At 55.0% G+C, this 15,642-nt stretch overlaps 1 protein-coding gene across 3 annotated transcripts in view; it reads left to right on the top strand.

Annotated features, from left to right (window-relative positions):
- Nucleotides 1-15,534, top strand: part of LOC115448777 (oxidative stress-induced growth inhibitor 1) — a 65,946-nt gene extending 50,412 nt beyond the window's left edge. For all 3 annotated transcript variants that reach the window (XM_037440590.1, XM_037440582.1, XM_037440586.1), the window contains 5 exons: nt 3,658-3,930; nt 4,625-4,737; nt 5,090-5,241; nt 5,449-5,615; nt 14,813-15,534. In XM_037440590.1, the coding sequence (XP_037296487.1) occupies nt 3,658-3,930; nt 4,625-4,737; nt 5,090-5,241; nt 5,449-5,615; nt 14,813-15,484 (1,377 nt within the window). In that variant the 3' untranslated portion in view covers nt 15,485-15,534. The remainder of the gene's footprint in view (nt 1-3,657; nt 3,931-4,624; nt 4,738-5,089; nt 5,242-5,448; nt 5,616-14,812) is intronic.
- Nucleotides 15,535-15,642: the final 108 nt, after the last annotated feature.

Genomic DNA, 15,642 nt, shown 5'->3' with positions numbered 1-15,642 from the left:
CAGGCAATTACCTTGCTTTCGTCTTGTCAGTATTGAGCTCGGACAACGTATCTATGTAATAAAAACATCTTAGACAAAAAGAGTAAAATACTACCTACCCAAATTAGTTTATGGGTCCCACGATCGCCCCACAATACGTCCCAATAGTAACGTCACATCATATCAATGTGGCTATTATCACATTTTATCGCAAGTCGTCACCATAGCATTATCTCGGTCACTATTCAGTACTCACTGTGACCACGGGACTGCATGGAAAGTTTCTGATATAAAATGTGATTTCTTACTTTTATAATATAATAATAATATCAGCCCTGTATTATATACTGTCCCACTACTGCACGGGCCTCCTCTACTACTAAGAGAGATTAGGCCTTAATCCATCACGCTGGCCTAGTGCGGATTGGTAGACTTCACACACCTTCGAAATTCCTATAGAGAACTTCTCAGATGTGCAGGTTTCCTCACGATGTTTTCCTTCACCGTTAAAGCGAACGATAAATTCACACAGAATACACACATGATTTTAGAAAAGTCAGAGGTGTGTGTCCTTGGGATTTGAACCTGCGGACATTCGTCTCGGCAGTTCGTTCCACACCCAACTAGGCTATCGTCGCTTTTATAATCCTCGCTATCAATTGGTTCATCGTATTTATCATGGTCCAAACAATCTTGGCTACACATTACAGTGAAGATGCTGTTAAAATATATAAATTTGTAAGTAAGATAAGAAGGACATCAAATGTTTCCTTTTCTGTTAAATTAGTTTTATGATACAATGAGGTTGGTATAATCTTGTAGATTAAAAGCCTCTGCTTATTCATTAAAGGTTATAAAAAACGCATTTATCACATCGTGTTTTATTTTAACATTTTCTATTGTTTTTACATGTAATAAAATTGTAAGAGGCAGTTGCTGAATATTATAGATATTGAAGAAAAACGAACATGAGGGGGCTTTATCGACAGAAGCCAAAAGAAACTATTTAGAATTTTAGTCTGTCTGTAGGTACACGCATCACACAAAAACGAATTCACGGAATTAAGGACCTTAATATATCGGTTTTATTTTATCCCGGAAAGCTTTTTCATACGGGCATAGCTACGAGCTAAAGCTAGTCAAAAATACCTTATCTATTATCAATATTATGTAGGTATAACATTACTGCTTTAATGTCTCATAAAAATACTCGAATTATACTGAATTTCACACCCGATCGGAAGCCCAGGCCTCCAAAAACATTGCAATTGTAACCCATAAGAAACACAGTAAAAACTGTCGACCATGGCTTTAATGGAACCGGTATTTTTTGCTGCTGTAACCTTCAGATTGACCTGCTCGAGAACGGGTTATATTTTATACTAGTTTTTACCTGCGTCTTCGCTCGGGTGAAAAAGTTTTTCCGGGATATATATTTGACAGGGATTGAAATAGCCTACAGCTTTCAGGAGTAATATAGGTTTGTATTAGTGAGAATTTCAAAATCGATTTAGTAGTTTCTGAGATTAGCGAGTTCAAACAAACTCTTCAGTTTTGTACTATACTAGTTGACCCGACAGACGTTGTCCCGTCTTAACTATGAATTTGCAGCGCGCATTCTGTTAATTGCTGAAATTAACTTTTCTTAAATTTTCTAACGTTCCGCTCAACTTCTTAATTTTTTCTTTCATAAGATCCTTCCCCTGACAATAATAAACACACCAAAAAAAAAGTGAAATCGGTCCAACCGTTCACGCGTGATGGCGTGACAAAGGGAAATAGGGATTCATTTTTATATACATAGATTAGTATCAGTATAGATACTTGTAAACTGTGGGTTCAACCAAGTTTTTGCGTCGCAAATTGTAATTGTACATCAGATTTGTTGGTTTTTGTATTTGGATATATACGAGTATAATGTATAGTTACCAAAATGAACTCAAGGAGTCTGTCAAATACTTAAAATTGACTCTGCACCAGGTATATTGTATTGCTTGTAGCCAGTGTAACTACTGGACATAATGAGACTTAACATCTCATGTCTCAGGATGGCGAGCGCAGTGGAATACCAAACAATACTTTGTAATTCAAGGTGTTGGATGGTGTTTCTATTCTTTATGAGCGGTCGCATAGCTTACCATCAGGCGAACGGCAAGCTCGTCTCTTCATTCAAAAGAATACTAAATTGTCTTTCTTAAACCTAGGCCCTAATTAAAATTATACTAAGGAAACATAAATATTGAATCATGACTGATTAATGTCTACTCACGTTTTTTGCATTGCTGTGAAGCAGGTATATTGAAGTACCTTGACACTTGAGTACCTGTACTCAAGTAAAAACAATTCATTGAAGGGCTTTAATATTGTTTAATCAGATTAACGTGAAGTAGGTATTGTTTTCATGGAGCTGTTGATCCTGAAAAGCTTTCTTATGTTGAAGTATGGAGAAACACAATTTCACTATATTGGAAAGTCAGGCAATAAGTAGCCGTATCAATTCAAAATTCTTAATAGCCTATAGATGTTAAGTTTAATAAAAAAAACTTGCGTGATTTAAAGTGAACTTGTTTTTTATTTTTCTGAAGAGATAATAAATAAACCGATTTAAAGTGTTTATTTTGTTTATCTATTTATGGAGATAGAGGTGCGAGAAGTATGCCAGGATCGTGCAAAGTAGCAATCTATAATCTCTGTCTACCCCTATGGGATAAAGGTTTGATACTATATATGTATGTATTTATGGAGCGGACTGTACCTACTTGATATATTAAACTTAGAAAATCTCTGTAGTTTGTACATCTTGTATATTAGTTACAAAAAATTAGAGTATAAATAGGGTTGAAGAGGTATGGAAGTGACTACACTGTAATATCACGTTATTGGATTTAAAAAACATTACTTAGCACAAGCTATATTTATAAAGAACTTTATTATCTCATAAGAATTCAATTCACTTACATGAGATACAAACAAAATAAAATAAGTTGATATGTATAGGCTACTAGTGCAGATGTTTGTATAATGTCTATAATACATATTACATACATTAATGGGTACAATTTATAAACTACAATTAATCACAATATTTAAAACTATGAAGGTAGTTGTAAATCGATCTTAAATCGGTGGGACGATGTTGAATGTTCGGACTGCGCTCGTACCGCTTCGTGAATTCTCGTCGCGCCACTACGTCTAGAGACATGGGTCTAATCAATGACGTTTTACAAATAGACGCGTTATAGACTAACAAAATTATACATAAAAACAGCGCAGTATTTACTATAGTCACAGCCCTAGCTGCTCGCATTGATACGGCCCGAGTGAGCCCGAGTATGCCCGAATGAGCCCGAGCGTCGACCGCCCCGTCGCCATGACAGTCGAATAAAATGCATTTATTAGTTATAAAGTAAGTTAAATAGTGTATACTGGTTACTAACGTATGAAATGAAACGTTTTTTTTCATTCACAGTTGGAGTATAATTTGTAAATCGTTAAAAAAATAGGAAACCATTTTATTTATAAAAATACAAAAAGTTAGTAAGCCGACTAGCGGCGACAGTGGTTGGAGGTTGACTAAGTGAATGTCGGGCAATTACCTTGCTTTCGTCTTGCCAGTATTGAGATCAGACAACGTAATGTAATAAATCTTGGGTTTTAATGATTTAAATATTTTTACAGATGGACAATCTCCTCCGCCCTTGCGCAGACCTCGGCATCCAAGCCGATTCTCTGATCGAATGGCGCTACGAGGAACACAAGCAGATCGACCACATAGTGCTGGGCCGCGGTCCGCCGGGCGGCGCGTGGCACACGTTCCCCCCGGGGGTGCGGACTCTGTCACCGGGCGCGTGGCTCACGCTCCCCCCGCACGCGGACGCGGGGGCCGGCCGGCTGTCCGCCAGGGCCGTCGCCAATTATTGCAGGAGATATGTTCACGCTTGCAAATTGCAGGTAAGGAATGCCGATTCTATGATGTAAAATATATGTCATTTACTATAGTTTAATTAAAAAAAAGTCTTACTTTCATTATTTTCGTAGTTTCGTTAAATAAACTTTCGCATTTGTATTATAATAATAAGTATAACCCTCTGAGATACGATATTACTTTTAAATTAGTTAATTTGAGTTTGCAGTATGTAGTTTTACGTTGGATCATCCTATCAAAGTCGCATATCATCACTGTAGTGATAATTAGTTGCTGCATCACGATTCACTAATAACATACATAATAATATCATCATGATTTGTCATTGTATTTGTATTCAAATATTCAATCAATGTAATCCGTTATGATTACATATTCAAATACAATATAATACTACTGGTGGCATGTCTCATATGTGAGAGTCCGCCTGGGTAGGTACCATCGCAATGTCTATTTCTGTCGTCAAGCAGCAGTGTGTAGTCACTGTTGTGTTCCGCTTTGAAGGACATACTAGCCAGTGTAACTACTGGACATAATAAGACTTAACATCTCACGTCTCAGGATGACGAGCGCAGTGGAATACCAAACAATACTTTGTAATTCAAGGTGTTGGATGGTGTTTCTACTGTTTATGGGCGGTCGTATCGCTTACCATCAGGCGAACGGCAAGCTCGTCTGATCATTCAAAGCAATAAAAAAAATATATTATTTGTGTTGTAGCGGTACTTCCGCAGCGGCGTGGTGGTGACGAACGTGTCCCGCGCCCCCCACACGCCGGGCCCGCCTTGCCCCGCGCCTAACTGTCCCACCGGCGCCAAGTACTACGTCACCGCGTGAGTATTATACTGTTTGTGAGTTTTGGTGCAGGGGGGTAATTTGTGAATCTACTGATACGGATCTGGAAATCATTTTAGTATTAGGAACTTATAATGATTTCTTTTGTTTACGTGAATGTTACGACATTGAAATGAAACTATTTGTCGGATTTCATCGAGATTTTTTTATTATTGTCATGGGGGGAGGGGGCCCTAGAGGGTTTTGGTCGTGTGAAAAGTCAGTTACAATGTGTAACTACATTTTACAATAATTATAGAAAATTTTGTTCCTTTGTCATACAAAGACAAATATTTAATGTCCTTAACTTACCTAATCTTTTTTATAAATAAATAATCTGTATTATTTCAGTCGTGAGACCAATGGTGGTCGTTCGTTCGTGGTGGCGTGCGCTAAGGTGGTGGTGGCGGCCGGTGGCGGCGACAGGCCCAATGTGTTGCGTCACGTGACCCACGCGACACACGACCTCGCCAGCTTCGAGAGGGCGCTGCACTCGCTGCACGGTGAGGATTGGGAGATATTGTTTTAGTAGTAAGGTGTATTGCATGATAGCGTTGTTGGGAATTGACCTGTTTGCTTAGACGGGTGTTTGCAATTTCGTAACCTGAGGTATACATTCGACTTTTTGGAGTTATGTGTATTATCAATTATAGTTATAATGGCGAAAGAAAGGATTGAACTGATGTTATAAAATTCGTCATGACCTACAGCGGAGTCGGTCCCGGCGCCGTCGGTGCTGGTGGTGGGGTCGGGCGTGAGCGCAGCCGACGCCGTGCTGCTGGCGCGCGCCGCCGGCCTCCGCGTCGCGCACCTGCATCGCACCCCCGCCGACGCACTCGCGCGCCTCGACCCGCGCGCATACCCCGACTACTGCACGGTACTACACTCTATACACCTGCACCTGCACCGCACCCCCGCCGACGCACTCGCGCGCCTCGACCCGCGCGCATACCCCGACTACTGCACGGTACTACACTCTATACACCTGCACCTGCACCGCACCCCCGCCGACGCACTCGCGCGCCTCGACCCGCGCGCATACCCCGACTACTGCACGGTACTACACTCTATACACCTGCACCTGCACCTGCATCGCACCCCCGCCGACGCACTCGCGCGCCTCGACCCGCGCGCATACCCCGACTACTGCACGGTACTACACTCTATACACCTGCACCTGCACCGCACCCCGCCGACGCACTCGCGCGCCTCGACCCGCGCGCATACCCCGACTACTGCACGGTACTACACTCTATACACCTGCACCTGCACCGCACCCCCGCCGACGCACTCGCGCGCCTCGACCCGCGCGCATACCCCGACTACTGCACGGTACTACACTCTATACACCTGCACCTGCACCTGCATCGCACCCCCGCCGACGCACTCGCGCGCCTCGACCCGCGCGCATACCCCGACTACTGCACGGTACTACACTCTATACACCTGCACCTGCACCGCACCCCGCCGACGCACTCGCGCGCCTCGACCCGCGCGCATACCCCGACTACTGCACGGTACTACACTCTATACACCTGCACCTGCGCCGCTCCCCGCCGACGCACTCGCGCGCCTCGACCCGCGCGCATACCCCGACTACTGCACGGTACTACACTCTATACACCTGCACCTGCACCTGCACCGCACCCCCGCCGACGCACTCGCGCGCCTCGACCCGCGCGCATACCCCGACTACTGCACGGTACTACACTCTATACACCTGCACCTGCACCGCACCCCCGCCGACGCACTCGCGCGCCTCGACCCGCGCGCATACCCCGACTACTGCACGGTACTACACTCTATACACCTGCACCTGCACCGCACCCCCGCCGACGCACTCGCGCGCCTCGACCCGCGCGCATACCCCGACTACTGCACGGTACTACACTCTATACACCTGCACCTGCACCTGCATCGCACCCCCGCCGACGCACTCGCGCGCCTCGACCCGCGCGCATACCCCGACTACTGCACGGTACTACACTCTATACACCTGCACCTGCACCGCACCCCGCCGACGCACTCGCGCGCCTCGACCCGCGCGCATACCCCGACTACTGCACGGTACTACACTCTATACACCTGCACCTGCACCGCACCCCCGCCGACGCACTCGCGCGCCTCGACCCGCGCGCATACCCCGACTACTGCACGGTACTACACTCTATACACCTGCACCTGCACCTGCATCGCACCCCCGCCGACGCACTCGCGCGCCTCGACCCGCGCGCATACCCCGACTACTGCACGGTACTACACTCTATACACCTGCACCTGCACCGCACCCCCGCCGACGCACTCGCGCGCCTCGACCCGCGCGCATACCCCGACTACTGCACGGTACTACACTCTATACACCTGCACCTGCACCGCACCCCCGCCGACGCACTCGCGCGCCTCGACCCGCGCGCATACCCCGACTACTGCACGGTACTACACTCTATACACCTGCACCTGCACCTGCACCGCACCCCCGCCGACGCACTCGCGCGCCTCGACCCGCGCGCATACCCCGACTACTGCACGGTACTACACTCTATACACCTGCACCTGCACCTGCACCGCACCCCCGCCGACGCACTCGCGCGCCTCGACCCGCGCGCATACCCCGACTACTGCACGGTACTACACTCTATACACCTGCACCTGCACCTGCACCGCACCCCCGCCGACGCACTCGCGCGCCTCGACCCGCGCGCATACCCCGACTACTGCACGGTACTACACTCTATACACCTGCACCTGCACCGCACCCCCGCCGACGCACTCGCGCGCCTCGACCCGCGCGCATACCCCGACTACTGCACGGTACTACACTCTATACACCTGCACCTGCACCGCACCCCCGCCGACGCACTCGCGCGCCTCGACCCGCGCGCATACCCCGACTACTGCACGGTACTACACTCTATACAACCTGCACCTGCACCGCACCCCCGCCGACGCACTCGCGCGCCTCGACCCGCGCGCATACCCCGACTACTGCACGGTACTACACTCTATACACCTGCACCTGCACCGCACCCCCGCCGACGCACTCGCGCGCCTCGACCCGCGCGCATACCCCGACTACTGCACGGTACTACACTCTATACACCTGCACCTGCACCGCACCCCCGCCGACGCACTCGCGCGCCTCGACCCGCGCGCATACCCCGACTACTGCACGGTACTACACTCTATACACCTGCACCTGCACCTGCACCGCACCCCCGCCGACGCACTCGCGCGCCTCGACCCGCGCGCATACCCCGACTACTGCACGGTACTACACTCTATACACCTGCACCTGCACCGCACCCCCGCCGACGCACTCGCGCGCCTCGACCCGCGCGCATACCCCGACTACTGCACGGTACTACACTCTATACACCTGCACCTGCACCGCACCCCCGCCGACGCACTCGCGCGCCTCGACCCGCGCGCATACCCCGACTACTGCACGGTACTACACTCTATACACCTGCACCTGCACCGCACCCCCGCCGACGCACTCGCGCGCCTCGACCCGCGCGCATACCCCGACTACTGCACGGTACTACACTCTATACACCTGCACCTGCACCGCACCCCCGCCGACGCACTCGCGCGCCTCGACCCGCGCGCATACCCCGACTACTGCACGGTACTACACTCTATACACCTGCACCTGCACCGCACCCCCGCCGACGCACTCGCGCGCCTCGACCCGCGCGCATACCCCGACTACTGCACGGTACTACACTCTATACACCTGCACCTGCACCTGCACCGCACCCCCGCCGACGCACTCGCGCGCCTCGACCCGCGCGCATACCCCGACTACTGCACGGTACTACACTCTATACACCTGCACCTGCACCGCACCCCCGCCGACGCACTCGCGCGCCTCGACCCGCGCGCATACCCCGACTACTGCACGGTACTACACTCTATCCCGACGCACTCGCGCGCCTCGACCCGCGCGCATACCCCGACTACTGCACGGTACTACACTCTATACACCTGCACCTGCACCTGCACCGCACCCCCGCCGACGCACTCGCGCGCCTCGACCCGCGCGCATACCCCGACTACTGCACGGTACTACACTCTATACACCTGCACCTGCACCGCACCCCCGCCGACGCACTCGCGCGCCTCGACCCGCGCGCATACCCCGACTACTGCACGGTACTACACTCTATACACCTGCACCTGCACCGCACCCCCGCCGACGCACTCGCGCGCCTCGACCCGCGCGCATACCCCGACTACTGCACGGTACTACACTCTATACACCTGCACCTGCACCTGCACCGCACCCCGCCGACGCACTCGCGCGCCTCGACCCGCGCGCATACCCCGACTACTGCACGGTACTACACTCGTGACACCTGCACCTGCACCGCACCCCCGCCGACGCACTCGCGCGCCTCGACCCGCGCGCATACCCCGACTACTGCACGGTACTACACTCTATACACCTGCACCTGCACCGCACCCCCGCCGACGCACTCGCGCGCCTCGACCCGCGCGCATACCCCGACTACTGCACGGTACTACACTCTATACACCTGCACCTGCACCGCACCCCCGCCGACGCACTCGCGCGCCTCGACCCGCGCGCATACCCCGACTACTGCACGGTACTACACTCTATACACCTGCACCTGCACCTGCACCGCACCCCAGCCGACGCTATCGCGCGCCTCGACCCGCGCGCATACCCCGACTACTGCACGGTACTACACTCTATACACCTGCACCTGCACCGCACCCGAGCGGACGCACTCGCGCGCCTCGACCCGCGCGCATACCCCGACTACTGCACGGTACTACACTCTATACACCTGCACCTGCACCGCACCCCCGCCGACGCACTCGCGCGCCTCGACCCGCGCGCATACCCCGACTACTGCACGGTACTACACTCTATACACCTGCACCTGCAGCGCACCCCCGCCGACGCACTCGCGCGCCTCGACCCGCGCGCATACCCCGACTACTGCACGGTACTACACTCTATACACCTGCACCTGCACCGCACCCCGCGCCGACGCACTCGCGCGCCTCGACCCGCGCGCATACCCCGACTACTGCACGGTACTACACTCTATACACCTGCACCTGCACCGCACCCCCTTGCCGACGCACTCGCGCGCCTCGACCCGCGCGCATACCCCGACTACTGCACGGTACTACACTCTATACACCTGCACCTGCACCGCACCCCCGCCGACGCACTCGCGCGCCTCGACCCGCGCGCATACCCCGACTACTGCACGGTACTACACTCTATACACCTGCACCTGCACCGCACCCCGCCGACGCACTCGCGCGCCTCGACCCGCGCGCATACCCCGACTACTGCACGGTACTACACTCTATACACCTGCACCTGCACCTGCAGCGCACCCCCGCCGACGCACTCGCGCGCCTCGACCCGCGCGCATACCCCGACTACTGCACGGTACTACACTCTATACACCTGCACCTGCACCGCACCCCCGCCGACGCACTCGCGCGCCTCGACCCGCGCGCATACCCCGACTACTGCACGGTACTACACTCTATACACCTGCACCTGCACCGCACCCCCGCCGACGCACTCGCGCGCCTCGACCCGCGCGCATACCCCGACTACTGCACGGTACTACACTCTATACACCTGCACCTGCACCGCACCCCTGCCGACGCACTCGCGCGCCTCGACCCGCGCGCATACCCCGACTACTGCACGGTACTACACTCTATACACCTGCACCTGCACCTGCACCGCACCCCCGCCGACGCACTCGCGCGCCTCGACCCGCGCGCATACCCCGACTACTGCACGGTACTACACTCTATACACCTGCACCTGCACCTGCACCGCACCCCCGCCGACGCACTCGCGCGCCTCGACCCGCGCGCATACCCCGACTACTGCACGGTACTACACTCTATACACCTGCACCTGCACCTGCACCGCACCCCCGCCGACGCACTCGCGCGCCTCGACCCGCGCGCATACCCCGACTACTGCACGGTACTACACTCTATACACCTGCACCTGCACCTGCACCGCACCCCCGCCGACGCACTCGCGCGCCTCGACCCGCGCGCATACCCCGACTACTGCACGGTACTACACTCTATACACCTGCACCTGCACCTGCACCGCACCCCGCCGACGCACTCGCGCGCCTCGACCCGCGCGCATACCCCGACTACTGCACGGTACTACACTCTATACACCTGCACCTGCACCGCACCCCCCGCCGACGCACTCGCGCGCCTCGACCCGCGCGCATACCCCGACTACTGCACGGTACTACACTCTATACACCTGCACCTGCACCGCACCCCCGCGCCGACGCACTCGCGCGCCTCGACCCGCGCGCATACCCCGACTACTGCACGGTACTACACTCTATACACCTGCACCTGCACCTGCACCGCACCCCGCCGACGCACTCGCGCGCCTCGACCCGCGCGCATACCCCGACTACTGCACGGTACTACACTCTATACACCTGCACCTGCACCGCACCCCCGCCGACGCACTCGCGCGCCTCGACCCGCGCGCATACCCCGACTACTGCACGGTACTACACTCTATACACCTGCACCTGCACCGCACCCCCGCCGACGCACTCGCGCGCCTCGACCCGCGCGCATACCCCGACTACTGCACGGTACTACACTCTATACACCTGCACCTGCACCGCACCCCCGCCGACGCACTCGCGCCTCGACCCGCGCGCATACCCCGACTACTGCACGGTACTACACTCTATACACCTGCACCTGCACCTGCACCGCACCCCCGCCGACGCACTCGCGCGCCTCGACCCGCGCGCATACCCCGACTACTGCACGGTACTACACTCTATACACCTGCACCTGCACCGCACCCCGCCGACGCACTCGCGCGCCTCGACCCGCGCGCATACCCCGACTACTGCACGGTACTACACTCTATACACCTGCACCTGCACCGCACCCCCGCCGACGCACTCGCGCGCCTCGACCCGCGCGCATACCCCGACTACTGCACGGTACTACACTCTATACACCTGCACCTGCACCTGCACCGCACCCCCGCCGACGCACTCGCGCGCCTCGACCCGCGCGCATACCCCGACTACTGCACGGTACTACACTCTATACACCTGCACCTGCACCGCACCCCGCCGACGCACTCGCGCGCCTCGACCCGCGCGCATACCCCGACTACTGCACGGTACTACACTCTATACACCTGCACTGCACCTGCACCGCACCCCCGCCGACGCACTCGCGCGCCTCGACCCGCGCGCATACCCCGACTACTGCACGGTACTACACTCTATACACCTGCACCTGCACCTGCACCGCACCCCGCCGACGCACTCGCGCGCCTCGACCCGCGCGCATACCCCGACTACTGCACGGTACTACACTCTATACACCTGCACCTGCACCGCACCCCCGCCGACGCACTCGCGCGCCTCGACCCGCGCGCATACCCCGACTACTGCACGGTACTACACTCTATACACCTGCACCTGCACCGCACCCCCGCCGACGCACTCGCGCGCCTCGACCCGCGCGCATACCCCGACTACTGCACGGTACTACACTCTATACACCTGCACCTGCACCTGCACCGCACCCCCCCGACGCACTCGCGCGCCTCGACCCGCGCGCATACCCCGACTACTGCACGGTACTACACTCTATACACCTCACCTGCACTGCACCGCACCCCCGCCGACGCACTCGCGCGCCTCGACCCGCGCGCATACCCCGACTACTGCACGGTACTACACTCTATACACCTCCACATCACACGCACCCCGCCGACGCACTCGCGCGCCTCGACCCGCGCGCATACCCCGACTACTGCACGGTACTACACTCTATACACCTGCACCTGCACCTGCACCGCACCCCCGCCGACGCACTCGCGCGCCTCGACCCGCGCGCATACCCCGACTACTGCACGGTACTACACTCTATACACCTGCACCTGCACCTGCACCGCACCCCCGCCGACGCACTCGCGCGCCTCGACCCGCGCGCATACCCCGACTACTGCACGGTACTACACTCTATACACCTGCACCTGCACCGCACCCCCGCCGACGCACTCGCGCGCCTCGACCCGCGCGCATACCCCGACTACTGCACGGTACTACACTCTATACACCTGCACCTGCACCGCACCCCCGACCCACTCGCGCGCCTCGACCCGCGCGCATACCCCGACTACTGCACGGTACTACACTCTATACACCTGCACCTGCACCGCACCCCGCCGACGCACTCGCGCGCCTCGACCCGCGCGCATACCCCGACTACTGCACGGTACTACACTCTATACACCTGCACCTGCACCGCACCCCGCCGACGCACTCGCGCGCCTCGACCCGCGCGCATACCCCGACTACTGCACGGTACTACACTCTATACACCTGCACCTGCACCTGCACCGCACCCCCTCCGACGCACTCTCGCGCCTCGACCCGCGCGCATACCCCGACTACTGCACGGTACTACACTCTATACACCTGCACCTGCACCTGCACCGCACCCCTGCCGACGCACTCGCGCGCCTCGACCCGCGCGCATTCAGCGACTACTGCACGGTACTACACTCTATACACCTGCACCTGCACCGCACCCCCGCCGACGCACTCGCGCGCCTCGACCCGCGCGCATACCCCGACTACTGCACGGTACTACACTCTATACACCTGCACCTGCACCTGCACCGCACCCCGCCGACGCACTCGCGCGCCTCGACCCGCGCGCATACCCCGACTACTGCACGGTACTACACTCTATACACCTGCACCTGCACCGCACCCCGCCGACGCACTCGCGCGCCTCGACCCGCGCGCATACCCCGACTACTGCACGGTACTACACTCTATACACCTGCACCTGCACCTCACCCCCGACGACTCGCGCGCCTCGACCCGCGCGCATACCCCGACTACTGCACGGTACTACACTCTATACACCTGCACCTGCACCGCACCCCCGCCGACGCACTCGCGCGCCTCGACCCGCGCGCATACCCCGACTACTGCACGGTACTACACTCTATACACCTGCACCTGCACCTGCACCGCACCCCCGCCGACGCACTCGCGCGCCTCGACCCGCGCGCATACCCCGACTACTGCACGGTACTACACTCTATACACCTGCACCTGCACCTGCACCGCACCCCCGCCGACGCACTCGCGCGCCTCGACCCGCGCGCATACCCCGACTACTGCACGGTACTACACTCTATACACCTGCACCTGCACCTGCACCGCACCCCGCCGACGCACTCGCGCGCCTCGACCCGCGCGCATACCCCGACTACTGCACGGTACTACACTCTATACACCTGCACCTGCACCGCACCCCCGCCGACGCACTCGCGCGCCTCGACCCGCGCGCATACCCCGACTACTGCACGGTACTACACTCTATACACCTGCACCTGCACCTGCACCGCACCCCCGCCGACGCACTCGCGCGCCTCGACCCGCGCGCATACCCCGACTACTGCACGGTACTACACTCTATACACGGCCACAGCACTCACTCTACTACAGCTGATTACAGGCAATCGACACAATTACTTTACAACCGAATATACACAGGCTGATCCTGGAACGCGATAGACTTCTTGGGCCACTATGGCGGGTTTTAGCACCTTCTGTACGGTGGTCGCTATCCAAGCGGATATAATATATATCCTACCACCAGTAAGATTATTAATGACTTAGCGATTTTATCTACGGAGAAGTAAAGCTGCAGCTATAAATATTCAATACGTAGTCTTATTTATTTTCTATAAGGAACGAATTTATTAACGTAAATTCTTATACCACGTGGTTATATTTAGGAAAAAATTACTAAATAGAAAATGGTGGCTTGTCTGACGAAACAAACCGCATACTTCCCTAGGAGATCACTCTTCTTTCCAGTATTAACATTCATTTTGTGTGACAAGAATCTATCTGCTATTTGGAATAATTACTCATTCTAAAAAACGTATCAAGAAATAAATCGATAAGTCTTTTAACACTTATTTTTCGACTACTATTGATCTAAAATGTTATAACAAACACTGTTTCTTTACAGGTGTACAAAATGATGTGCGACGGCCCGGAGGCAGAACATCCCAACTACACCCCCTACCCTGGACACGTGGTGGTGGAAGTCACCCCCCTGGACTCCCCGGCGCCCTACTCCCTCCAGCCCAAGCTGGTCAAACTCCTCAACTTAAAAACAAACCTCACAATGGAGCTCACAGTCTCCGTCATCGGGGTGTTCATCGGTTCAAAACCAGACCTATTCTTCCTCCAAAATAACGACTATTGTGATAAAATAATCAAAAGGAAACATGAAGAGAAACAGTGCTTTCTGAAAAACCATTGGACTTATATAAAATCTATGTTGGGACAGAGCATACAGAGCTGCAAGTCTAGGTACTTGAACTATACCGAAATTAATGGCAACGATAGGAAGTGTTTGGTCGAAGACTGTAATAAGCGCGAGGAGTGCCAGTGCAAGTTGATTCCTTACTTTGACAAGTGCCAGTGTGACGTCAATCCTTCAGATGGGATTGGATTCGGTGTTGACGAGTACAAGCCGGTGGAGTGTCGCTCCAACCCCATAGCGGTGGACAAAAGTACCCATGAGGTGGTCAAAATGTCCGGCGTGTACGCGCTGGGGCCGCTGACGGGGGACAACTTCGTCCGCTTCATCCCCGGAGGGGCGCTGGCCCTCGTCTCTCACATTCACAAGCGTTAAATCACACATTGACAGTTTTTTTTTTACAATAAATTATTTTTTATACCCGAGGTTTGTTTTTGTAATCCTTAAGACCCGATAACACGGCCTTGAGCATTAGTTTCATAATTTTTTGGCGCACGAAAAAAAATTATAGGTCTTTTTGAAAATTTTAAACA

The sequence above is a fragment of the Manduca sexta genome, chromosome 4 (assembly GCF_014839805.1).
Source record: "Manduca sexta isolate Smith_Timp_Sample1 chromosome 4, JHU_Msex_v1.0, whole genome shotgun sequence".
NCBI lineage: Eukaryota > Metazoa > Arthropoda > Insecta > Lepidoptera > Sphingidae > Manduca > Manduca sexta.
This window is presented reverse-complemented; position numbering and strand designations above follow the sequence as displayed.